Source organism: Musa acuminata, chromosome BXJ3-10 (genome assembly GCF_036884655.1).
Source record: "Musa acuminata AAA Group cultivar baxijiao chromosome BXJ3-10, Cavendish_Baxijiao_AAA, whole genome shotgun sequence".
NCBI lineage: Eukaryota > Viridiplantae > Streptophyta > Magnoliopsida > Zingiberales > Musaceae > Musa > Musa acuminata.
The window spans coordinates 24681575-24706690 of NC_088358.1; the positions used below are offsets into that span (position 1 = coordinate 24681575).

The window sequence follows — 25116 nt, forward strand, 5'->3', positions numbered from 1 at the left end:
CTATTTCAAACCCCAAGTTAGGTAACCTAACTATATATTCATCAAGCTTTAGATCAACTGTCATTCTTGTCCCGCAGGTGGCCTACCTGTGGATAATGGTGAAATTTTAATGTGACTAACATTTTATCGTCACAACAAGTTTTAGCAAACGTTGCTATTTATTGTCTAATGATTAATTAAGGACAGAAGTTAGGCCATATTACGTTCGCCGTGTGATAGAATACACGTGTGGACATGGGCGATGGAGAAGCCGACCCACCCTGTCACGTCGGTGTTATGTTCCATGCGGGCTAAAACAAAAGAGCGGCAAGTCGTCCACGTCGTGCTCGACCGAGCGAATAAGTTCCCGGGTTTCCTCACACCCAAGAATAATAACTTGCGGCATGCGCCCGTTCTCATTTCGCTCCGACTTGGTTTGAGACACATGATTTTTGTCTCGATCGTGGGATTACAACATTATTCTCAGTGATCAGAGATCACATTTATTCCCGTGTTTATCCTTCTCGTTGTGCATCACGAGCACGAAGAAGCAGTTATTGGTGGTTTTATTACGTTCGAAGACAGGATTTGATTTAAATTATTCTAATATCAATTGTCTGACTATTACCGGTATCTTCTTGGAACTCTAATCAAAAGGTCATAAGAGTGTTACCAATTAAGCTTACCTCAAATGGTAGGTATCTTCTGTTCCGATTAGGGAAAAAAAGAAGGATTAACTAACTCATGCTATATATCTTTCGTTCTTCTGGCTGTAATTATTATCTACAGAATTCAATGTTCACATCATTTGTTAGGTCGATACGGAAACGACGGAATTGTGTATAATATTTTGACGACGATCTCAGCTGCCTCATCTGCGACTATTGTATTGTCGCCAAATTTAGATTGACTATGTCTCTGCGAAATTAGCAGGCAGTTGGACGTCCCAAAATGGTCAACTCGGAGTCCAGCTATCGGCAACCGTAGGATGAGGTGGCAGCATGTTGGGGCATAAATCCAGAGACGTCAGGTCTGAACACAATCCTCGATAGATCGATCTGATTCGGTCCGATCGAACCGTCGACGAATGCTCCACGAGGTGAACCGACATACCTACTCTCACAACTGCTCCATGGTGAATCGGCGCCGGTTTGTGGGATCGTATGGCGATGGCACGAGTTGGGAGAAACCAATCGGCAGATGTTATTGGAGTTCAGCAATCCATATGAGGCTGGCAGGTGTTGGACAAAAGGGATATGCTTTATTATGGCGTACCGGCATTGGTTTCTTGGTTTTATTGTCCGCATCGCCATCCATGGTCGGCCTTGAGAGCAGCTGCTCTCCACTGCATGAGAAGGATAGTTAGGTTGTCCGCAAGCAACGCTCAAGTAGCCGCTGCTCTAATCGAACCGTGTAACCTATAGCCATGGTTGTGGGTGGGCGAAGAACTCGACAGATTCGGATGGCGGATGATATCTTTGTAATCATTATTCATTAAATAAATATTTTATTTAATAATAATGTAACTGTTCTCAGTTCATTATTCATTATGATCAATTTTTTTTATGATTTAAATATTTTTTAATTTTTTATTCTAAATATAATTATTTATTATTAAATATTATATTTAATATTATTAAAAAAATTTAACATTATAAATTGATGATAATAAATGTTCTTGATGAGAAAACATCTATATAAACGAGAGTTTTGGTCTCTAGACTCAATATCTCTTTCAAGTTTAAATGATGTTCACCTGATCCTTTCGAGACAACCAATAATACCTAACGCACATCATGAGCACTTGCAAGATGCTTCCTGATGTTATCTTGCCTTCATCACTGCCCTTATAATGCTTGATTAGATTCTTAAATAAACTGTAAATATTCCCACTCACACAACCATTATCATATCATAAAAAATATAAGGTACCAACAAAAGAAAAATACGAGAAATAAAGGTGGATAATAGGCATGGTCTTCCAACGTCAGACTCTTTCTCCTCACTCTTCTTCCACCACGAGAGGTACACTGAGATGAATGATAAAGTGAAAAGTGAAGCGCAACCTCTAATGTTCTTCTAGCGTAGGACGGGCCCATCTTCCTCAAATGCGATTGCCGACATCGGAGAAGAACAACTCGGTTATAGTATCCATCCATCATCGATCGACGAGGTAAGGAAAAGTGTCCATGCAAGCACAAGATTAAGTAGTTCTTCTGATCATGTGGGTGGCTGCCGGAAGGACGATCTGCGTGCGTCTTCGTTCAGGACCGGAGGGGAGAGTGCAGGGCATGGCAAGATAACGAGAGTTCCATGGGCTATCGCCGCTACGGCGTGGCCTGGTCCGTCAGGGCCTGGGCTTTTAATCCGAGCGACCACGAACCCTAGATTGCCTCCTAAATGGGTCCGATCCCTGATGTGGATCCAGCCAGAAATTACACAAGATACGGCCGGTCACTGGCTTTTGTTGGAGGCGGCCCAACGAAAACACAAAAAGAAAGAAAAAGGAAACAAACCTACGCGCGATGACTATCCCTGGCGTGCGATCCCCCTCCTCCCGACGGTTCCTTATCGCTCCCGACCTTCGTTCCCTTATTCCCACTGCAAGCCCTTCCCTCCTCTCCACTCCTCTTCTTCCACCCACGTAAGGTGTAACGAGACAAGCATATCAGTTATACGGGAGAAAAGAACACTCGCTTTCTCTTCTCAACTTGTTTGGAACGAGTCGCCGATCGACAGCAAAGTATATGACGTTCAGAACTATATGCGAACAAAAAGAGGAGGGAGGCTGTAACGCCAAGCGAAAGAAAGAATCTATTGTCATGAGAATATCATCTTCCGCGAAGCGAAACTAATCATCGTATTCTCCTCCAACCATCGCTGCTCATCCACTCTGCCCGCCCGCCTCCCGCCTAATTAATTGTCTTGCTTTACCCCTCCAAAAGAAACAGAGAAAAGAACGTTTTAAGTAATGGAGGCGGCGTGCGCCTCTTCCTCCGCTGCCTCCCTCCTCACACGCCACACGTTACGCCCGTCCTCCGCCCACCGCCACCCACTCGCCGTCGCGGTCGCCGCCACCCATCTCTATCCCTCCCCCACCGTTGACGGATTCAAGGCCTCCTCTCTAATTGACCTCCGCCGCTGCCGTACCACCTCCCTCCCCCTCCTCTTGCCCTCTTCCCAGCGATGCCACCAGCGCCGGCCGCCGAGGAAGGCAATCTCGGCGGTATTCGAGCGGTTCACGGAGCGCGCCATCAAGGCCGTCATCTTCTCCCAGCGGGAGGCGCGGGCACTCGGTCAGGAGATGGTCTTCAACCAGCACCTCCTCCTCGGCCTCGTCGCCGAGGACCGCGGCCCTGGTGGGTTCCTCGGATCCGGAATCACCATCGACCGCGCCAGGAAAGCCGTCCGCACCATCTGGACCGAGGCGGCCGCCGCTGATCCGACGCGGATGCGGCCCCCCTCCTCCGGGTTGGCCACCGACGTGCCCTTTTCCATCAGCAGCAAGCGGGTGTTCGAGGCCGCGGTCGAGTGCTCCAGGAACATGGGCTCCAATTTTATCGGTCCCGAGCACATAGCCATCGGTCTCTTCAACGCCGATGACGGCAGCGCTGCACAGGTGCTCAGAAGGTAGTACAGTCTCCTACCTCGCCTGCACAGTGCCAACCACCATCATATCAATTGATGACATGGAGTAGAAGGATTATCAAGAACCATTATTTTTTCTAACCTTAGATATCCAAGTTTTCATATTAAGATCATCACTGACTAACTCCACCTCACAATCAAAGGAATGGATTCTTTCGTGTGTTCCGCCTTATTTAAGCTCACTTAACCAAGTAATTTTAGCGATGTTTATTCCATGCCAAGCAATTAATCAAGTTTACTGTTTGAGGAAAGTGTTGTAGTGAAAAAGCAGAACTGTGGTGTCTATGTCAGAATAGAAGAATGAATTATATTTCATTTGAAGAGATAGTACTTATCTTGTATGTGGAAATGTGGTTGACCTAAATAATTTTGCAGCACAAGAACACATAGATGGATACTGTAAGTTTGATAATTTTGCATAGAGCTGTAGAAACCTGGTCAAAAGAACAAATAAACCAAAGCACACTCATTTGAAGTTGCACTAAGCTCATGGTGGTAGAATATTACTGTGGCAACGGATCCGCAAGTCAGTATTTTGTGATAAAACATCATGAGTACTAAGTCGAGCTTATAACATACATAACATTGATCCTATGTGTAGGATTTCTTTATATTCCTTTACTTTAGATGATAACAATGATGTTTAGTGCTAAAATTTCTCTTAAAAAACAATTGCTTCATAAAGATACTTCATACTGAATGTTTGAAACATTTTCTTCCAAACTTTCTCAAATAGATTCGATAGTTGAAGCACCAGTTTCCATATAATTGAATCATGATTTAATAAATGGTTTATTATTTTAGCTTGGGAGCAGATCCCAGTCGCTTAGCGTTGGTGGCACTTTCTAGACTCCAAGGGGAGCTTGCCAAGGATGGTAGAGAACCATTGGCATCATCTGGCAAGATACAAAAGAAATCTCCTGCTGGAAAGCCTGTGAGTTTGAAGTACCCAGAGAAAACAAAAGGTTGCTGGTCCTCTTCGAGAGCCATAGACATATGATGTCTCATAATAATTGCTTCTTGAATATCCTGCGATAAACAAAGTCATTCAACTTGTCATTCTTTTTTTTTTTCCCAGAGAAAAGTCTGTTAACTCAATTCTGTGTGGATCTGACTGCTCGGGCTAGTGAAGGGCTCATTGATCCAGTAATTGGCCGAGATACAGAGATTCAAAGGATTATTCAGATCCTATGCCGAAGAAGAAAGAACAACCCAATTCTTTTGGGGGATGCTGGTGTTGGAAAAACTGCAATTGCTGAAGGATTGGCTCTTCGTATTGTTAAAAGAGAGATTACTTCTTTTCTTGCGGTGGGCTTGCTTTATGATAAGAATTTAAATTTTTTTGCTCAAATTACATGAACTAACAACTCTAGGTTTTTCTTTTATGCAGGCAAAACACATATTGTCACTAGATGTGGGCTTATTGATGGCCGGTGCTAAAGAGAGGGGAGAATTGGAATCCCGGGTTACTGGTTTGATTCGTGAAGTGCGAAAATCAGGTTAGCTCGAGCATCATTATATGAATCTTGGCTATATGAATCTTGTGTTTTGAGATCATTATAAATGTTTGGCCTAATGCAGGTGACATTATACTCTTTATTGATGAGGTTCATACACTTATTGGTTCTGGGATTGTTGGGAGAGGAAACAAGGGTTCTGGTCTGGATATTGCTAATTTGTTGAAGCCTTCCCTTGGTAGAGGTGAATTGCAGGTATAGTTCCCCACAATAATTACTATTACCACCAAAAATTTTCATGTTGATGCCACCTAATGTCCACATTCATTTTAATTCAGATAAACGAAATATCAGTAGAGGACCACATTTATCTGGATAAAAGAACCTCTTTTTCAACTCATTCTTATGTGGTCTTTGTGTTTCTAACCTGAATTTGGTTCTGTATTTGCTATATTTGTATCAATCAAAAGTGCACCTGCTATAAAGTGTTGCAGCTTTTTAGGGGACTCACCATTTTTTTTTCTCCACTGGAGAAAATCTTAGAAGTAGATTTGTTGACAATCTGTTTATAGTCGTCTGATTTTGAAATTTTCCTGTATGTTGATACTAAATCAGTTGATGTATCCAGTGCATTGCATCCACAACTTTAGACGAACATAAGACACACTTTGAAAAGGATAAAGCTTTAGCTCGCCGATTCCAGCCAGTGTTTATAAATGAACCTAGCCAGGTATGCTAGGTGTTCTTCCTTTTTAATCTTCTTGGTTTTGTTTTCTTTCTCCAATATTTATTTATTTTTCACTTAATATGCTATAGGAGGATGCTGTGAAGATCTTATTGGGTTTGCGTGAGAAATATGAGACTTATCACAAGTGCAGATTCACTTTGGAAGCCATAAATGCTGCAGTGTATCTTTCAGCTAGATATATTCCAGACAGACATCTTCCTGATAAAGCAATTGATCTGATAGATGAAGCCGGTAGTAGAGCTCGCATGGATGCATTCAAGAGGAAGAAGGAGGAGCAGATTTCTGTGCTCTCGAAGTCACCAGAAGAATACTGGCAAGAGATTAGGGCTGTCCAGGCAATGCATGAAATGGTAACTTTACTGATCAGTTCCAGTTTCAGTTTTGGTTTTAGTTGGTTTCGACAGTTGAAATGTTTTCAAGTCATGTTTTACATGAAATGGTAAGTTTACTGATCAGTTCCAATTTCAGTTTGGTTTTAGTTGGTTTCAACAGTCACAATGTTTTCAGGATATGTTTCGGTCATTCTTGTGTCATAGACAGTAAGGATTTCTAGTAAAACTCAGATTTGAGAAAATACTAGAAAAAAAGGTAAAACAAAGTAAATTTTAATGCATTATAGGTGATACAACCATCCAATTGAATTCTATGGCATTTCTATATATTATAAACTTAAAATAGTATAATCTGAATGGCAGACATAAATAAACCAAAAGTACAACTTCATTTGGAGTGGTATGAATGATTACCTTGTAACTTTAATAAAACAAGTAAATGCTATGGTATCACGAGTTAGTGAATATATTGAGATGGTATCTCTGTTAGCCTTATCCTGATTTGAATTTCAATTTGTACATTTGTGGTAGATCATTTTGATGAAATTAAAAACCATGCCTTCCTCGAGTTGTGTTTTGCTGTTCAATGGTAAATGGTGAAATTCTGTTTACCATTCAGGTATTGACAAATAAGCTGAATTATTCTACGGATCTTAGAGTCACAGATGAATCGAAAATTATGGGTGATGTGAAGGATGCTTCAGAGTCTTCTATTTCCTCTTCGCTAAATTATGATGAGTGAGATATTTCACTTTTTTATATTTGTGACACAATGGGCAGCCATAATCCTCTGAAAGTCCACAACTATTTCCCTTGGGTCTATGATGCAGACAGATTACCGTTGGACCAGAGGAAATAGCCACAGTTGCTTCTCTCTGGTCAGGAATCCCAGTTAAGCGGCTCAATGCTGATGAAAGAAAGCTTCTAGTTGGCTTGGATGAAGAACTTAAAAGGAGGGTAATCGGCCAGGATGATGCTGTTAGTGCCATTTCTAGAGCTGTTAAGCGGTCACGTGTCGGCCTAAGTGATCCTGGCAGACCTATTGCTGCATTGCTCTTCTGTGGCCCAACTGGAGTCGGTAAAACCGAGCTGACAAAAGCTTTAGCGGCATCCTACTTTGGATCGGTATTGTCCTTTCCCCCTCATCTCTACCATCTATCAGTATGCATATCAGAATAGCGAGTTAGTTATTTTTACCATTTGGATTACTATATAGGCATTGGATCCTTCAAATGGAAGATGAGTTCCATAATATATGTAGTAGGTAGCCTTGTCGAATATGCAGTTGAATAAATTGTATGGTTTCTGTTTTTATGTGAAAAAAAACAGATTTAAGATGATCATTTTGTGTTGCAATAGCCATGCGAGTTTTTCCATCCATTTAAACTTTGCTGCGTCTTGGCTATGGTCTGATATGGTGTTTTAACAAAAAAGGAGGAAGCCATACTCCGCTTGGATATGAGCGAATACATGGAGCGGCATTCTGTGAGCAAGCTAATAGGATCTCCGCCTGGATACATTGGGTATGGAGATGGTGGTACCTTGACTGAAGCAGTCAGGAGAAGACCTTTCACAGTAATATTGCTTGATGAAATAGAGAAAGCTCACCCTGTTATATTTAATATCCTTCTCCAAGTGTTTGAAGATGGTCACCTGACTGACTCTCAGGTTGGTGCTTAAAGATTGTTAACCATAAATTTAATTAATGATTTGTTGACGTTGTCTTTCTGCTGCTCTATACTTTTGGCTTTATCTACAAAAGCTTGTCAAGTATATTAATGTGTTCTTGATTAAAAATTAAAGCGGAAGCTGCTTTTTAATTTTTGCAGTAATTAGCACGATGTCACAGTTATTCATGTCCTGTTTTTTTGTTTTCCTATGTCCCCATGTGATAGGTCCAATATTTTACCTGCAACTACGTTTATGACTTACTTGATCAACAACTGACATAATAACAGTTGAAACTTGTTACAAAATACTTTCATGCATAACAAAACACACTTCACCGCTTTATACGACAACAGCATAGTGAGGTTCTCAGGATCTCAATACTGTGTGTGAAGTTATGAAGTTATAAATCCTGAGACAGTAGTATTGTGATCCTTCTGCATCTTGTTGAATGTCGACAATAGCATGAAGATTTTCTGAACCTTAATTTTATTATCGGACATCTGACCGTGTGCTTCATTGATCTTGTCTAATGGACCAACATCTTAACTAGTTGACTACCGCAACAAATGGAAGTCATTTATACTACCAGACATGGATGTCTTTAATTAGCTGTCACTTGTCATGCATTTTGTTGCATAATTTGTCAAATCACCTTAAGTTAGGAGACACTAACGTATATGACACTGTATACATTTCTAGTTTTATTTGCTATCTGCTGGTGCTTTTAGGTCCTAAATGATATTGATGCATACTATCAGAATGAATTCATGACAAAAGCCCACATGTTTGTTCCCTAATTCTCGCCACAGATAATTAGCATCTGTCATATATTTCAAATAGGCATTTTCCCTTTATATATCTTATCATAGCATGATGCTATCTTTGTGAATTATCTTTATGATGCCCACAGAAATTCTTTATTCTTTCTTTTTCTCTATTTTGATGAACATGAATAGCTTAGTTACTACTATTTTTGTCAATTGAATTTACCAGGTGCCATTGACTATGGGCATGTGGTTCCAAGTATTCATTGCTTGCTAAGTTTTTCACCCTTCTTTGCCATGCAATATCTTGTGATATCCTCTGATTGTTTTTCCTATACTTCACCCTTGTATCTAAAAGGTCTTATATCATTTTCTTCGAGATAGTTAAGAACTCTGAAATTTAAGAAGTTGTTTGTGTTGCATGAAATATATTCTGCCTGTAGTCACTTCTCCATGTTCAATAGGGTCGGAGAGTTTCATTCAAGAATACATTGGTTGTCATGACATCCAATGTCGGGTCAGAAGCAATTTCCAAGGGCAAACGGAGCATCGGTTTTTTGATTTCAAAAGACGAGCAGTCTAACTCATTTGCTGCAATGAAAGCGTTAGTGATGGAAGAGTTAAAGGCGTATTTCCAGCCTGAGCTACTTAATAGAATTGATGAGGTCATTGTCTTCCGCTCTCTTGAGCGAACTCAGGTTTGTTCTTAGCTTGTCAATGTTACTTTTAATTTTAGATTTACTACAACACGTAGATTTAGATTTGTCAAGTTGGCATTATCTGTCATTATAATATACTCAATTTATCACAATCCTTTTTCAGATGATGGAGATTCTCGATATAATGCTGAAACAAGTGAAGAGTAGGCTTTTGTCTCTCGGATTTGGTCTACAAGTATCTGATGCCATCAAGGATTTGGTGTGTCAACAAGGTTTTGACAGAAGCTACGGCGCAAGGCCTTTGAGAAGGGCTGTCACTCGGCTCGTCGAGGATGTGATTAGTGAGGCAATTCTTACGGGAGATTACAAGCCTGAAGACACTCTTATGCTTGATGTTGATGCATCGGGAAATCCCATCGTGAATCGGATACCCGATCAGACCATCCACCTGTCAGATATCTCCTCACCATTCCAGTGATTTTGTAAATGCCATATAATTCTATTCCTTCACCCATATAATTAATAATTATTTTTTTTGTGTAAATACCATTTGCAACCTGTATATATGTATATAGCAATAAATAAAAATTATTTTAATATTGAAATAATATTAGTCTCGACCTCACGGTCCATTCCCTCGTTTTAGCTTAGGGCTGATGTAGAAAAGATTTTTATTTATTTTTTTCTTATTTCTAGTTATTTTTGATACATACATTATTATTATTATTATTATTATTATTATTATTATTATTATTATTATTATTATATAGGATGATTTTGTAGAAAGCCTTATATTTTTATCTTTTTTCCTGTAAAGGGAACTTAAGTTTATAATTATATGCATGCATTATAGTTTTTTCCTTTTTTTTTGTTGGACAAAATTATTCTCAGTTACACTTTTGTCTTGTCTTTTCCGGGCTCGTTCGGTGTCAGTTTGAACCAAACCAAACGTTGCTTACAAATACCTAAATGTTAATTATTTTATTTATTAAAATAAATATTTTCATTGATTTTAGCCTAAAAGGTTAAATTTATGCTTTATTTAACTTTATCCGATCTAAGTTGAATTTACAATCATTTGAATCAAAAATCACTTGAATATTATCACAGAAGATTTAAAGAAAAAAGAATTTTAGTAATCCGACTTGCGTTTTCTAAAAATTCTCAAATTTTATTAAAAATTAAAAATAAATTACAAAGGATTAAAATATTTTTTTATTTATTTTTATGCCTTTAAAATAGATATTTTTAATAATTCCAGTCCTTGCAAGATTGAGTTTGTGCTTTTTTAATTTTAAGTTTTTTTTTTAAATTGAAGACCTGAATATATTAATTTTGAATTTCTATTCGAAAACAACGTGACATACCTACTAATTTTTTAAGAAAAATTTATAAATTTTTAGTAACTTCAAAATGAGTTCTGTCTGGTCACGGTTTGACTTTGACCAGTGCTTGATATTGTGCTTGACCACATGGTCAAAATCTTAGTTTCCGCAACAACCATGCCCATTGCAACCAAGTCATCAGGGCTTCACATATGGCCATTTCTTCTCTCTCGTAATCTTTCTGTTGAACTAAACATATAGCATTTGCCAAGAAACATCATTTGGCACTAATTAAAGTGTCGGATTTGGTATTTATTTGACCATCACAATTTTGACAGTTTCAAAGAAGACACTATATATAGCATTTGTCGAGAAACATCATATGGCACTAATTATAATGTTGAATTTGGTATTGATTTGACCACCACAATATTGACAGTATCAAAGTAAGTGTTGGCGCAGAACTTTCAATGATACATATTGATAGGCCAAAATCACAGTTGCTATAGTACATGATCCTTCTACGAATATGTATATGACTATCCAACTAAATATACCAATAAATAGAAGAATAACCGGCAACCTACCGAGAGATGATACAGCTCGGCCCGCAATGCCGGTGTCCTCCAACCTCTGCGTTAGTTTGAAGAATAACACGCTAAAATAAGTATGTACAAGGAGACTGATCACTAAGCTCAACTTCCAGAAGTTGCAGAATCTCGGTTGGCGTATTTTTCCAAGGAAAAAGAATTTGCTTCACTAGCAGGGTATTGAGTTCACATCTGAGACTTCAAGACACCTACATCAATGTGATTTTATTAAAAAAAATGACATAAAAACTGCATCAATATGAGTAATACACATGTGCCAAAGTAATGGTCGTGTTGAACATACCACTTAGTGCGGACAACATGCTTATCTTGGTCTCCAATAGTCGCATGCTGCAAAAGAGAGAGATTACTGAATCTTCTCAGAAGATTTTTTTTTTTTGATATAAACTAACACAACAAAGATAAGATGATTTGAATGTCAGATGATGAGACATATAAAAAAACATTTTTAAAAATAATGAAAAGGTGATTTCCAACTATTTCACCTCCGGTCATCGTTGGAGTTGTACCCTCTACTGATGGTCTTGAAGCAAGTATAGAGTAATTCGACATCCTTGGAGGAAGTGACCAGCCATTGCATCGCATGAATGAGGGTTCAGGTTGGCAGCCATAAGGTGGCAGTGAAGCAGGTGATGCATCAATCTTGTTAACAGATGGACCTAAAAAAGGAAAAGTTCGTTGTTAGCAATAATACAGTGTTAACAAAAAGCACAAACTGAAGGAACTGGTTAAAGAGAACCACACTTACCAGGCTGCATGTTTTCTGCAACTATCTCATTATGGACTGGCCCCCTTGTACCTTGATCACCATGCAAATTGACTCTATGGCTGTCATGTAGATACTGAAATCTCTCAGGGATGGAACAATTACCCCAAGGCTGTGCTCTTTGTTGAGGTTCAGCCTGAACATAAGAAAATTGGTTCGAAACTATTGGTGGAGGTGGCTGCAAGTGATAACCCGTATCCGTCAAAGAAGTGCTGGCTAAAGACTGGAAATCATTCCGAGAATGAATAGACGAATGAGAAGCAGAGATGTTGGCATAAGAAACAGGAGGTGGTGGCATCTGGCCAGGCAGACATCCGTAACTGAGACCATAGTATGGAGCAGGCTTACAAGACATCAAACAGGCATTTTGATTAGCAGGCCGCTGCCTAAATGAATTAGATTGTAGATTTTGCATGTTCTGCACACAACAAAAATGCTTAAAACAATGACAACTAGTACTGTGACCATAAGATCTCCTTCGATAATGCATTCACATAATACTCACAGGGACAGTTTCCGGCTCGTGCAAATCAGCAGTATCAGCAAGGGCATCCAGTCCTGATCGCCACTGTGGAACAACAGCATGTGCAATTGAACAGGGGGAAATAAAAGGAGGAGATGATGGCAAAGGGGGTGGAGATGGTGGCCTGTCTTCTGGAAGTGGAGGAGCAAAGGGTACTGAGTGTTGATCAATTTGATGATGGGAATTGATGGTCTCGGTTCCTGCCACGTGACATGTGGAGTTCATATTCACTTCAGATGGAGGAGAAACATCCTCCATCTCAAACTCAACATCGACATCTTCCAAGACATGCCGATTCTTCTCTGTAGAAGTTTGAGTTGCCCCAATCTCATGATAAATTTTGGTACATCTTTCTGGAGTAACAGCCTCAAAACTTTTATCATCAAAAGCATTTCCTTCATCTTCAAGCACATTAGTATGCAGCAGGCGCGGAAGTTGAAAATTGGTGTTACTGATGTTGATAAAGAAAAAGATCGTGTAAATGATCTTTCTGCATATATCAAAGAACTAATATATCTAAAGGAAACAATGAATTACAAATAAAGAATCTGTCTTACTGAGATGCAGGAGTGAAATAAAAAAAGATTAGCAGTTCAAGTATACATGAAAAAAAAGAAAAAGCAAAGAACATCATAGTAAATGATATTGTAACACACTAATAATCTCTATAATAGCCCCTAAAAATATTAATAAATTGCATGTGAAGCCTGCCAACACAAATTACAATACACCATCAAACCACACTACTGACATATACTACTACAAGCACACATTTTAAGTTACATCTCTGTCTGCAACCATAACTGTGAACCAATAGCCCCAAATAAAACATGTAATCAGAGTAATTATCACTAAGAATGATGTTTCTGATGAAATTATTAGCTCACAGAATTTACAAGTCAAACATGTCAAATATCATATCCTTCATGTAATAAAGTTCAATCATAAGATAGCTTGTTCATTTTTCCAAATATTCTTACTTCACCCAATTGGACTACAGCCTGCAACAAACTAAAGTAGGCTAAATATCATGATGCCATGCAATTATAAGGACTATCTCTTAGAAGTATCTGCAGAGTGTATCTTCTGCATGGGACATTACACTAGAATCCCTTAAAATGCTAGCACAAAGAACCATGTCTAGGGTATTTCATAATCAAAACCTTTGAAAAGCCAGGCTTCCCATACAATATATATCCTATACTGCTTCTATCCCTTTTGATTCAAGTAAATTAGGACAATTTGTTCCATGCATAGCATGGGGCTTGTTGCTAGTTATTATGTAAAGCCTGCTTGAGTCGAAAAGAGAATTTTTTTGCCACAAGCTGAAAAAAGGCTTAAAAGAAAGCAACTATAATGATGAAAATATGATGGCAACAATGACAACATCATGGGGATAACAATGATTCTAGTGGCTCTCTTTGAAAACATATTTCAAGAAATATATCTTAAAATAATATTAAATTTGCACCCAAGGACCAAATACATTCAGTGTGGACCATATCAGGGAACCCCTACCAACAAGCAAATCATGTTACATATCTCATCTCAGCAATCCTTAACAGATAATATTTCCTTAAAAGTATCATGTCCCCGAAGTTAACCTGATGTCCATCTGCTTACCATCAACAAACAACAAACACAAAATTTAATCAAGTAATATATTAAACATAAGTAGCAAACTTATTCTACCTAGTCACTTGACAACCAGTAATCCATGCCAAACCATGTGAACAGCTTCAGCATCAGACTATGGATAACTTTTAAATAAAGAATCACAACCAGGATCCTATTCTGCATGTTAGATGATAGTTGAATGGTTTGCTGATGATGTAGATTATTCTAACAGGCTAGTGATTTATGTTGGATATTAGTAGTCAAATCTAAGCATAAAATAATAATAAAAAGTATATTGGTTTCTTGTCTTGCTTAACTTTCAATTTACTGCATTGTAAGAATATTATTTGATAAGGTAATCATATAATTTCTACAAGATAAATCATTAATAGAGAAGGGATACAGTTCTACATCTGCTACACAACAGTCTGGTCCCATACATATAATGATCTGACGTCTGACCAAAATCATATTCCTTTAGTGTAAATAGATAGCATGCAAGCAAAAATATATATGTATAGATATGCAAATATAGAGAGACTGTGTGTGAAATTTTGTTTCTGGTCATTTTTATTAGTTTTAATTGATACCCACCAGTGGTGAAACAATATCAGTATAGAAGTTCACTACTACGTTGGTCCAATTTGGTACCAAAATCCTTGCCATTAGTATCCTTGAAGGTGTATATTCAAAGCAATTTTGAGTAGCATCAGAACGAGATAGGGAGCTGCGCACCAGTATTCACCTTTTTTATTCCCTTTTCCAATAAAGTTCACTTAGTTTTGCATGAATCAGAACAAGAAAAATCTCTCTATATCCTAAACATTAGGGAAAGTTGACAAAAAATACATAAGAACTGTACCTTCCATACTCATCAACAAGAATTCCCTCCATCTCCCTAAGAGGATCATTAATAGCCCTCTCTGTTCTTGATGGACATCGAGAAGAACCACTACTGTATGATAGTTCACAAGTGGAGTCCAGTTCTTGCATGTGATGGCGAACAATTGATTCTGGCAGAGTTTTCCTTTTAAGCCACAATCTCAAAACCTTATTTAACAATAAAAAATGATGAGCAATAGCATTGCATGGTAAACAAAATCAAAATGCAATTGCTTAATGTTCTTGCCTTAAGACATTGCCTACGGTTCTCTGATGCAGCATTTCCATGAGGTGCAGCAGCAGACAATAGACGTGGAAGCACTGATTGGACAAGAGATGGGTAGGCATCTCCTGCTCCAACTAGAAATTTAGAGATGCAAATGTTAGATGTATGGCTATTTAAACACAAAAACAAAGTCATTTAGAAAGAATAGCTTCAATCAAGTACCTTTATGATTCCGAGAACATTGAGTAATTGAATCTACAAGGAAAAAAAGATCTACCCTTCTGTGCAAGTTCTGTTCTCTTTCCAGATTTTGGAGAAGAATTTCAATTACCTGGTATCAATATTAACGTAAATAAATGAGATATTGTCAATATTAATGCAATAACATATGGCGAGCAACTACGCCCATGACAACAAGGACAAATCTCATAAGCAGAGTCCCTCAGAATTATTTCAAATTTCAAATTATACCTTGAACATGATAATGAACTTGTGACCCCAAAAGATGACATCAGATCAGCAACAAAAGAGTGGTTCAAACTTCAAATTTATAGCTCGAATTGTATCATATGAGATGAGCTTAAATCAACTTGCATTAGCTAAGAATTTATTAGGACAACAAACCAGCTGCTGATCATGCAAAAATCGACAGTTCTAGAAAGTAGTAATTAGGTGATAACTTTTTGGCATTCAACTTTCAACTACTTTTTAGGCTGTGGTCATAAGGTCAATCATTCTTCAATTCCTGATCATAAAGCCATTAAATTCAAAAATTAAGCATGTTGTTTCTCAGAGTTCCCTAGCTTCTCTGACGTTTATATGCTCACGTTATTAACACCATAAAAAAAACAAACAAGAGATCATGTACTTACACAGAAAATCTGTTTATCCATTCCCTGTTTTATAGCACATAACAGTGCAACAAACAGTGTGCTCATGTAGGCATGCAAGAATTTTCACTACTATTCAAGCATATGCATTAAAACAAAAAACCAAACATCATGCTACGAAATGTTCATGATAAAAGCTTTTCCTAAATTATAAAAATGATAACTTGTATCAGAGTTATTTTTACTAGGAGTGTAAATCTGCAGAAAGCCAAAGGGGATGCACTTGCAAATTCCTAGTACATAGTTCCTCAATTGTGTACTCAGTTCACTGAAGAAGAAGAAGAAGTCATGTCCCAACCAAGGTTCTGACTTCTGAATACCGTACCATATTGGTGTACCGATCAGCTATCAGTACGATACGTACCGAGCTGTACCAAGCATATCGACACATGGTACACTAAGGTACACTGGGTGTACCGATGTACCACCTATATCGGTCCTCTATCAGATCGGTACATACCACCCATACCAAGCGGTACGATACGGTATTGCAAACTATGGTCTCAACTACTGTTCCTCAAACTAAACACTAAACCTTAATTATTTACATTAACAAATGTACTAGTCCACAATCTATTTCACAATGATAAATTATTATGCTAATGTAAAGTTAGAATGATAGAATGTAAAGTTAGGCCTATATGGAAAAAAAATGCAAATATCAAACTGTATAATCTAATGTAAAGTTAGAACAAGATCTAATCAGCAAAACTCGTGTAATTATCCTTCAAGAACAAGAGGTAATACTTACAGACAAGTAAATGATAAAATAAATTTAACAATTGTAGCAGGAGAAGCTGAAACATAAAAATAGAAAGACATAAAACACTGTTCAACCAGCAGCAGGCCAGCAGCAGAGGACAGAAAAATGATAATGCTCTAACCTCTCCAGCCATTCCATACTTGCCACAATCAATTGCAAGCCGTGTTGCTCTGCCTATATTCTCTTTTGTTCTTGACAGTGTACAAAGCAATGCTTGGAAAGTTTTCCATGCTGCACTTGCTTCTGCATGGTTAGATCTGTTTATGCCTTTTAGTTGCAAACCAATGTGAGGACTTCTGCGATCTTTCTGAAGAGCACCATTTTTATAATTGATAGTACATGTGTGGTTGACCAAACTATTTAGAGCAGAGCCTTGCCCAGAAGAATCTCCTTTATGAACGATAGATGGGCTTATCAATGCATCAGGAACAAACTTACCATCTAAATAATTATGAGAAAAAGAAATGGAATGAGACAAAAGTTGCTTGGCATGAGCTGCAGCAATCAATCCTTTCATGGGTGTCAAATCAGAAGAGATGCACCTAGCATCTGAAGTTTGTCTGTGTTGAGCTTCTTTTGCAGCACCTTGCCTAAATGCCAAGACAAGCAATGTTCCCTCATAATTCAGAGAACCAGGTACTAAACGATTCATGTAAAGAATGCAACTGGACAACAGAATATAAGCCCACAAAACAACAAATAGTCCAAAAGCCCCAAAAGAAATACTCGGCCTTGATCCCATGCAACTACAATAAAACTAATGTACTCTTTGTGATGTGCTGTTTATAGAAATTAATTGTTGATAAATCTTTAACCACATCATCCTACAAAAAAACTAAGAAGCATGGACATGGACACGGATACAACATGACATGGACACGGTGACGCATCAATTTAAAAAAAAATTAGGATACGGTTATGGTGAGGATCATATATATATATATATATATATTTATAACATGAGTTTATAGCATTTATATTTAAATTTTATAGACTTAGCAATGTGAACAAATAAATATCATCACACAAGTTTAAATAATTAAAATCATATAAATCTAATTATATTTCTGGTTGAATTTTCATGTCAATATATGCCTTATATGTATTTTCATAAAAGCAAAAATAAAATAAAATTATATTGCAATAATCATTATATATTCACAATGTAACATATATCACGGCTAAAAAACATAATAAATAAGAGCTAACCTACTATAAATAAGAGGCAGTAATAAAAAAGCATAATAGCAAGACCTTACTCTTGTTATACACTGAGTTACTATGAATAAGAGGCCGACATTATAATTTAGACACTATAGTAAGAGGCAGACATTATAGGAGGCTTATTATGTCTTATTCATAATTTAGGCTTATTATAGTAGGCGGACATTATAATAGTAAGACATTATATCTCTAACATATAATTTAGGCAGGCATCTAAATACAAATATAAAAGGTGATCAATTGATTAAAAAAATACTAAAAACAAGTGGAAGGATTGAAATCACGAGCGATGGGTCACCTATTCTACACACGGTCGACGAGAGGAACGTTGAGGGAACCCACGATCCTTGTTGCCGGCAATGGATCAATGAGAGGGATGTCGAGAGAAACTCACAAGCGAGGCCGCTGGTGATAGGCAATGGGTTCTTGAGGGTGGGAGGGACATCAAGCGCATGCAGTGCTAAGCGATGGGTCGTCTAGGGCGCGGCCGTATACGTCACTGAGGGCGCACGCCACATGACAAGTGGGACGACGAAAGCAAGATTGGGGCACTAGGGCAGAGCTGCAGCGGCACCATTGCAGTTGCAATATGGCATTCTACTACTACCACTACAATCTAGCTATTTTAAATTTGCTTCCGCTTATCGCTAGTGTTCGCACACCTTGCCTTCCAATAAGAATTCCTCGATTTCACATCTCCCTAAACTCCAGAAGGCTGCAATTTAACGGCGTCGATCCTCTAGGTTCGACGAGAAATCCCCAAATTCATCGGATTCGCCAAATTCCTCCATCCTCCCCGTCCTCATGTGAAGACCACATGACTCAGCATCGCATGCAAGCATCAGGGCACAAACGTGAGAGATCTACAACAAGGATATGCCATGTCCCAAAAAATAATAATAATAAATAAATAAGATGAGACAAGCCATGTCGGTGATGTATTCGTGTTCGACACGTGTCCGCTAGCCAAAACGATGTGTCCATGCTTCCCAGATAAAAAATCACCATCTAAAAGATTATTATTTCAATTTTAGTTTGAACATTAATTTCTTATGATTTCAAGCTCACAACAAGCAAGGATATGAAAGTTGAAATTCATATCCAGCATTTTGGTAAGTAGCACGGCTTCATGTTGTTTACTCATAAGTTAAGCTTCAATGAGCACTTGAACTATGCTTGTTTCCTATTTAAACATGCTTGGACAAAATGGCAACAAATACAAGCTGATCATGAAAATTTTGGTAGACACTGTCACATGTTTTCATATTCGTTTGAGATTCCCATTAAATTGTACCAATAGTGGCTGGCAATTTAACATTTTGCTCGATGTTTTATCTTTTCCTGGAATACCTCGTTGATAGATCTGGATCTACTTAAATTACAAGTGTCGTCAGCTAAAGAACTTGGGACTACTACATGCATGAAACAGATTTCATGCTGAGTATAGATTTGAAACTCAAGTTGTCCTTAAGCCAAATAAAAATAAATTAACAGATTCTGTGAAACAATCCCATGGATACCATAAGAGATGAACTGTTTGAAATAAAAAAGTAGTTTCAACTTTCAAAGCATAATAGTAGGCGGCTCATTGTAAAAAGAGTTAACAGTAATAATAATTCATGCAGTTATCTACATATTAGGTACTAACAAAAGACTAGAATAGTTTGATAATTGGTTTATATGGATCCTGTACGGTTGAGACCAAAAATGAAAATAATATTGCCAGAAATTTACAAAGTGGCATTTCCATTTCTTCATCAGAAAATGAGTTCCTGAGTGAATAAATAGGCACAGGTTGTGTTAACATGCTACTTCTTTTAGAAGTGTTTTTTGATCTTTAGCTGAACCACTGTATTTTTTATGATTGTAAACAAAGAACATCCAAGAGAAAACAGTCCACAGAGCTGCCATAAACTTGACATGGTTTGCTCAAACTTGGGTTAATTAAGGACAGTAACTAACATCATTAAACTGTATTAAACGTTTGAAAAGTCGACCAAACTCTTTGCAGTTTTGGCATTCTAGTTCTAGCATTTAACATGGAGTGAATGACACTTCACCAAAATTGTGTCGAGATCTACAATTCAAATCTCACCCACGCATGAGTTTATGCCAGATCAAAATATATCAAATTTATCTAGAAACTTCAGTTAACAAAATTCCCAAAAATATATTTTTAAGGGGGTAAAACTAAAAAGTTTGGAATGCACTTGTATACAATGAAATAGCAAGTAAATGGAAGTATACACTAATTCCAAAACTTTCTAGCTTATTCTAAGCTCATTGTTGGCTTTTTATTACCTAAAAACAACTTTGAAATGGACTACCACACATTATCTCCTTTTTCTCTAAGCCTTTTTTCTCTAAAATGTTGCACTACCAAGAAACCTCAAACACACCGAAACTCAATCATTAAACTAGAGAGATGTTGTACATAAATAGCTAATTGAAACTATTTACAGTTTATGAACATACATATTTAAACAAAAACTCGTTAGCTAACATAATTCAAAAATTAAAAGCTTACTTGTCACAAGTTTGACTGTCTTCATCAGACTGAAAAGAAGACATAGTGGCCCCAGATGTACTGCTTGCTACTGAAAACATATCTGCAGCTGATACAGACAGAACACCTTCATCAGGAGATTCAGAGAGAACACCACCTTCAGCTTTGGAGAAAGCATTCTGCTTACGTTGTTTAATGGGTTCAACAGTTCCATCTCTACCAGTATGGTCCACACAAACATGGTGACTTTCATCCTTGTCTTCTATGATACTGTTATTTGATTTATCCAACAATGAACATACCTTATTACCCATGCCTTCAGCAGTACTACTACTGAACTTAGAAGAAGAAGGTTGACTTCCGTTCTGAGCAGTACCAAGTATGGCTTTGGATATGCTAAGACCATTGCATTCATCAACATCCTTCAATATTTTATTGCAGTCCTTATTTTTTGGGCTCCTAACAATTTCAGTAAGAATATCATCAATTTTCACTTCTGAACAAGATAATGAAGGGATGTCCAAATTCTGCAAGGGCGATCCTAGTTGACTAATCACATTTGTGTTACAAGAAGAGTGTATACTCTGCAATCTTACAGGGCTTTCAGACTTTGTATCAGAAGAAAGATGCAGGAAGTTCATCTTAGAAGAGTCCATGGGGACACTAGTGTCAATGACCCTTGGAGATTCAGCACAAGTATCTGCAGCTTCAGTTGCATTAGCAGACATCGCTTCCAAAGCACGATGCAGGCGTTTTGATGGAGGCAAAGCTGATTCAACATCCAGTATACAACCCTTCAATTTATACTTGGCCTCCCAGAACATAAAGGTCTCCCCTAATGGTGGAGAGCAATTATTTAGTGATGATGAATTCAAGTCTTTTTTAGCTGTTAATGATTTCTCATTGAGAAAAATATTATTTCCAGCAGTAGTAGATGTATGATGTCCATCACAATTATTCATCATCAATGATGTTTCCAATTTCTCATCACCACAAACGATTCCACCACATTGTGCCACCTCTGTCATTGGTTTGCCCATCCGAACCCTAGCTCTCTTCACCAAAGGAAGATACTCATCTCCGTCTGTCTTGTGAACATCTTCTTTTTCTTCACTGGAAGGACTTGGCCGACTGCTACTAAGCACAACTTGTAAGTCATCGTCCTTGTTCAACACAGCACATTCTGAAGCATCATTTACTTGTTTTCTATTTAATTTCCTTTTCTTCTTATTTGTGGGGAGTTTGAGATTTTGTTTCACCCTATCTTCATCAGTAGAGGCTTCATGATCTTTTTCTGCTATTTTAGCACTGACTTCCTCCCTGCAACCATTTAAAGGCATACTAGCAGTACAAGGAATATCCATAAGATGAAAATTAAGTGTATATGACATGTTCTGCTTACTCCTGCAATCTGTGTTCTCACTCTGAATCACATCAGAAATCAAATCACTTGATATATCATAATCACATACTGAAGCTGACACTTGAGTTTTTGAAATTAATGAACTCCTGGATGTCCGAAGTGATAGCACCTTTTTCTGTAAAATTGAGTTATGCTGGGAAGCACCACTTAATCTTTTCTTCGTTGAAGTAATATTAGTAGCTGATGAGTTCTGTCTAGGTTGATTAAGGATGGTCAGCATTTGAATTGGCTCATCAATTATTAAATTCTTTTGAGACTCATCAGCAGTTGAGGTTGCTGAAACTTCTTGTGAACCCACCCTATTATTGGTTTCTATTGTGACCCATGCAGATTCTAACTTATGGTTGGCATCTGTATGCAAGCCAAGTTCTGAACTGTTCCTAAAGCTAGATGAATTGCTTCTAGTTCCTACAAATTCCAAATCTTCTGCATTTGATTTGACTTCATCATCCCCTGAACTAAATTCATCAAGATTCTGCTTCTTTAGAGTTTCATAGATATAAATTATCTCATCAACTGCTCGCACAAAATCAGCCCCTTTACCGTGGCACTTAAGCAAAAGGGACTTCTTTTTCTCCTCAGTGAAAGCTTCGATATCAGCATAATTGCAGAAGGCACTACATGATGTTCCACATCAGAAACAAGATGATAACCTAAAAATATTTATTCCAAACACAGCAAAGAAGTGTACCACAGAGCTACAAGCAACTAGGTACATAATGCAATTATCATAAACATTTATTGGCATTAAAAAAGTGATTAAACCATAAATAGTATATGATGACAACATACAATCAAAGGAAGCTAATAGTTCAAGATTAATGATATATAATGCCACAAGGAACAAGTCATTTATGCCAGAGCATTAAATAACAGACAACTTGTAAGGCTGTTGTGTAAAGGCTAGTCTCAGTTTCACAAGTGCAGCTATTTTGTTGGGAGTGAGCACTTTAAGGCTGTTGTGTTTGAGATGACAATTTGGACTACAGTAAAATTCAGAAAAGGAATGTCTAACGGCAAGAAACATGATTCATCAGTAATTGAGTTAGTTCTTACCTTAGGGCAGGTAGTATTATAATCTCATGAAGAATGTAATCGTTACTTGAAAACTTTGTCAAAAAATATAATTTAAAGTTTTTAGACTTCCAAATCATTATGTTACTTTATACCACTTTAAGTAAGAAATAAGCTAATAGAAGCTTATGCATGAAACTAGCTCCTTGAAACCAGATATTGCAAACACCTTATATTTGTTAGGTTTGTTATTAAGTTGAGACATAAAAAGATGCCATCAAAATGTGTAAGATGACCAATAAACAGAAAAAAAATGTTCATACCAACAAAAATATTAATATCTTTATTTTTTTCCAAAATTCCAAAATTGGGGCCTAATTCAGTTCCTTTCAAAAAAAAACCATGATGTTAAGGTTTTAAAGCTTCCATCAAACTTCAAAAACATTTTACAACAAGGCAATAGGTAAATACCTTGTCTTACTCTTCCACCAACACAAACTTCAAACTACCAGAGGTATATAAGTTGAACAGTTCAAGCCCCACATGATCACAATTATTAAAACAAAATCCAACTTATAGTATCGGAATACATGGAACCAGACAGTTAAATCTAATCATGATATTTGTTATATTGGTTTTTACATAAAAGATATGGTCGATGTTAAAACACAACAATACCCATCTAAGATAATCATTTCATGTACTAAAAACTAGAAAAACAAAATAATTCAGTCATTATTTTTTCCAGTAACATGTAGACTAAAACCTGTCTATAACCATAACTGTCCAGGAAACTTTTATCAAATAATTCAATGACGTATTTCCAGTAAACTTCTATCAAATCATTAAATGACATACAGAAATACAAAGATTAGGTTTGAAAGTACTCACATCTGTTTAGTTCCATAGAAGTAGACAAACAATTTCTTACGCACAGCGGAGAAGCCCCACTTCTCTGGTTCACTAACCTGCCAACCATCAAATACGTCAACGAGCAAAGTATGTCAATGTCCACCCAACGAACATAAAGAACCAAAAAAAGATTACTGTAAGATTTTACAGTACAGTCATCAGCGTGCACTTCGTAGTCATCGACAAGGAATTAACAAAATCGTTATCCACAACAAGGGAGCAACATCCAAATTAGACCAGAAACAAAGAATATATTCCACAGAAGGTACTTCGTAGTCACAAAAAGACGAAAGCGTCTTGGTTAGACAAGAAACTCCGGTTTATCTCCATAACAAGTTAAAACCGTAAAGTGCAAGTGTCGCATTAAGGCAACAAAAGCAAATTTTGCTTCATCCAGATCTCTAATCAAAACTAAGAATAGCCCCGAAAGACGGCTTATCATTTTTCTTCCCTTGATTCGATCAAGAAACTAAATAAAAGATGCGTCACCGCGAAGACATCCAGAAAATGGCGCGCAGAAAAAAAAACGAGAAGGATTAAACTCGGAGGGACAAAAAAGGAGGAATCAAGGGACCAAGACGGTACCATCGCCGGCCACGCAGGGAATCCCCTCATCTTGGCGAGGACGAGATCGCCGACCTTCCACTGCTGCTGGGCGGCGGCAGCGGCGGTTCTTCCAGATCCCTTCCTCCGAGAGGACCCCATCGAGAGGACTACAGCCGCCGACACAACCGCCTAGGGCTAGGTCATGCGATTCCGGGATCTAAAGAGGGGGTCTTGGGGCTGCCGGGGGAGATCTCCCCTCCTCTCTTCGCGGAGAAAAGGAGAGCTGTCCACGGGCGACACGGCTCGGCGGGCGGAGGAGGGGCGCGCAGGCATCGAATCGACGGCGACGGAGGGAGGAAGTGAGGGGTTTCGGTGCCGATAGTGGCCGACCGAGTACCAACCCTTTCTTTTTGTGCGCCGAGGCGGAGCGGCGAGGGGATCTTTCCTTGCCATTTTGTCAACTTGTTAATGGACACGGGTGACGCATACGCTCACTTTGGTACTGTACAAATGTGCGCGATAAATACGGGATAAAATATAAATATACATAAATGGTTATAAATAGAAAACAAAAAAACCAGTGTGTCAAATATAGCGGACTCTAAAGACTGCTGTATTATTTTATTACCG

The 25116-nt window shown here is 37.9% G+C and overlaps 2 protein-coding genes across 3 annotated transcripts; one reads left to right on the forward strand and one right to left on the reverse strand.

The window, feature by feature from the left end:
* Positions 1–2517: 2517 nt before the first annotated feature.
* Positions 2518–9837, forward strand: LOC104000629 (chaperone protein ClpD2, chloroplastic). Its single transcript, XM_009422714.3, has 12 exons — positions 2518–3609; positions 4432–4592; positions 4706–4935; positions 5018–5126; positions 5209–5339; positions 5713–5814; positions 5901–6182; positions 6784–6902; positions 6995–7289; positions 7599–7832; positions 9064–9297; positions 9422–9837. The coding sequence occupies exons 1-12, from the start codon at positions 2951–2953 to the stop codon at positions 9734–9736; spliced, it is 2871 nt and encodes a 956-aa protein (XP_009420989.2). The 5' UTR covers positions 2518–2950; the 3' UTR covers positions 9737–9837.
* Positions 9838–10966: 1129 nt separating this feature from the next.
* LOC135650919 (protein HUA2-LIKE 3-like) lies at positions 10967–24921 on the reverse strand. 2 transcript variants are annotated; one of them, XM_065170613.1, is made up of 13 exons: positions 24526–24789; positions 23920–23996; positions 20779–22631; positions 20613–20700; positions 16983–17451; positions 15431–15539; positions 15230–15342; positions 14963–15150; positions 12466–12934; positions 11943–12378; positions 11680–11853; positions 11478–11524; positions 11242–11382 (listed from the first exon to the last, which is right to left on the reverse strand). In XM_065170613.1, the coding sequence occupies exons 1-12, from the start codon at positions 24643–24645 to the stop codon at positions 11499–11501; spliced, it is 4122 nt and encodes a 1373-aa protein (XP_065026685.1). In that variant the 5' UTR covers positions 24646–24789; the 3' UTR covers positions 11242–11382; positions 11478–11498. The 2 variants fall into 2 exon arrangements, with proteins under 2 accessions (XP_065026684.1, XP_065026685.1); XM_065170612.1 differs by having other exon boundaries at positions 10967–11382; positions 20613–22631; positions 24526–24921.
* Between the last annotated feature and the right edge of the window lie 195 nt (positions 24922–25116).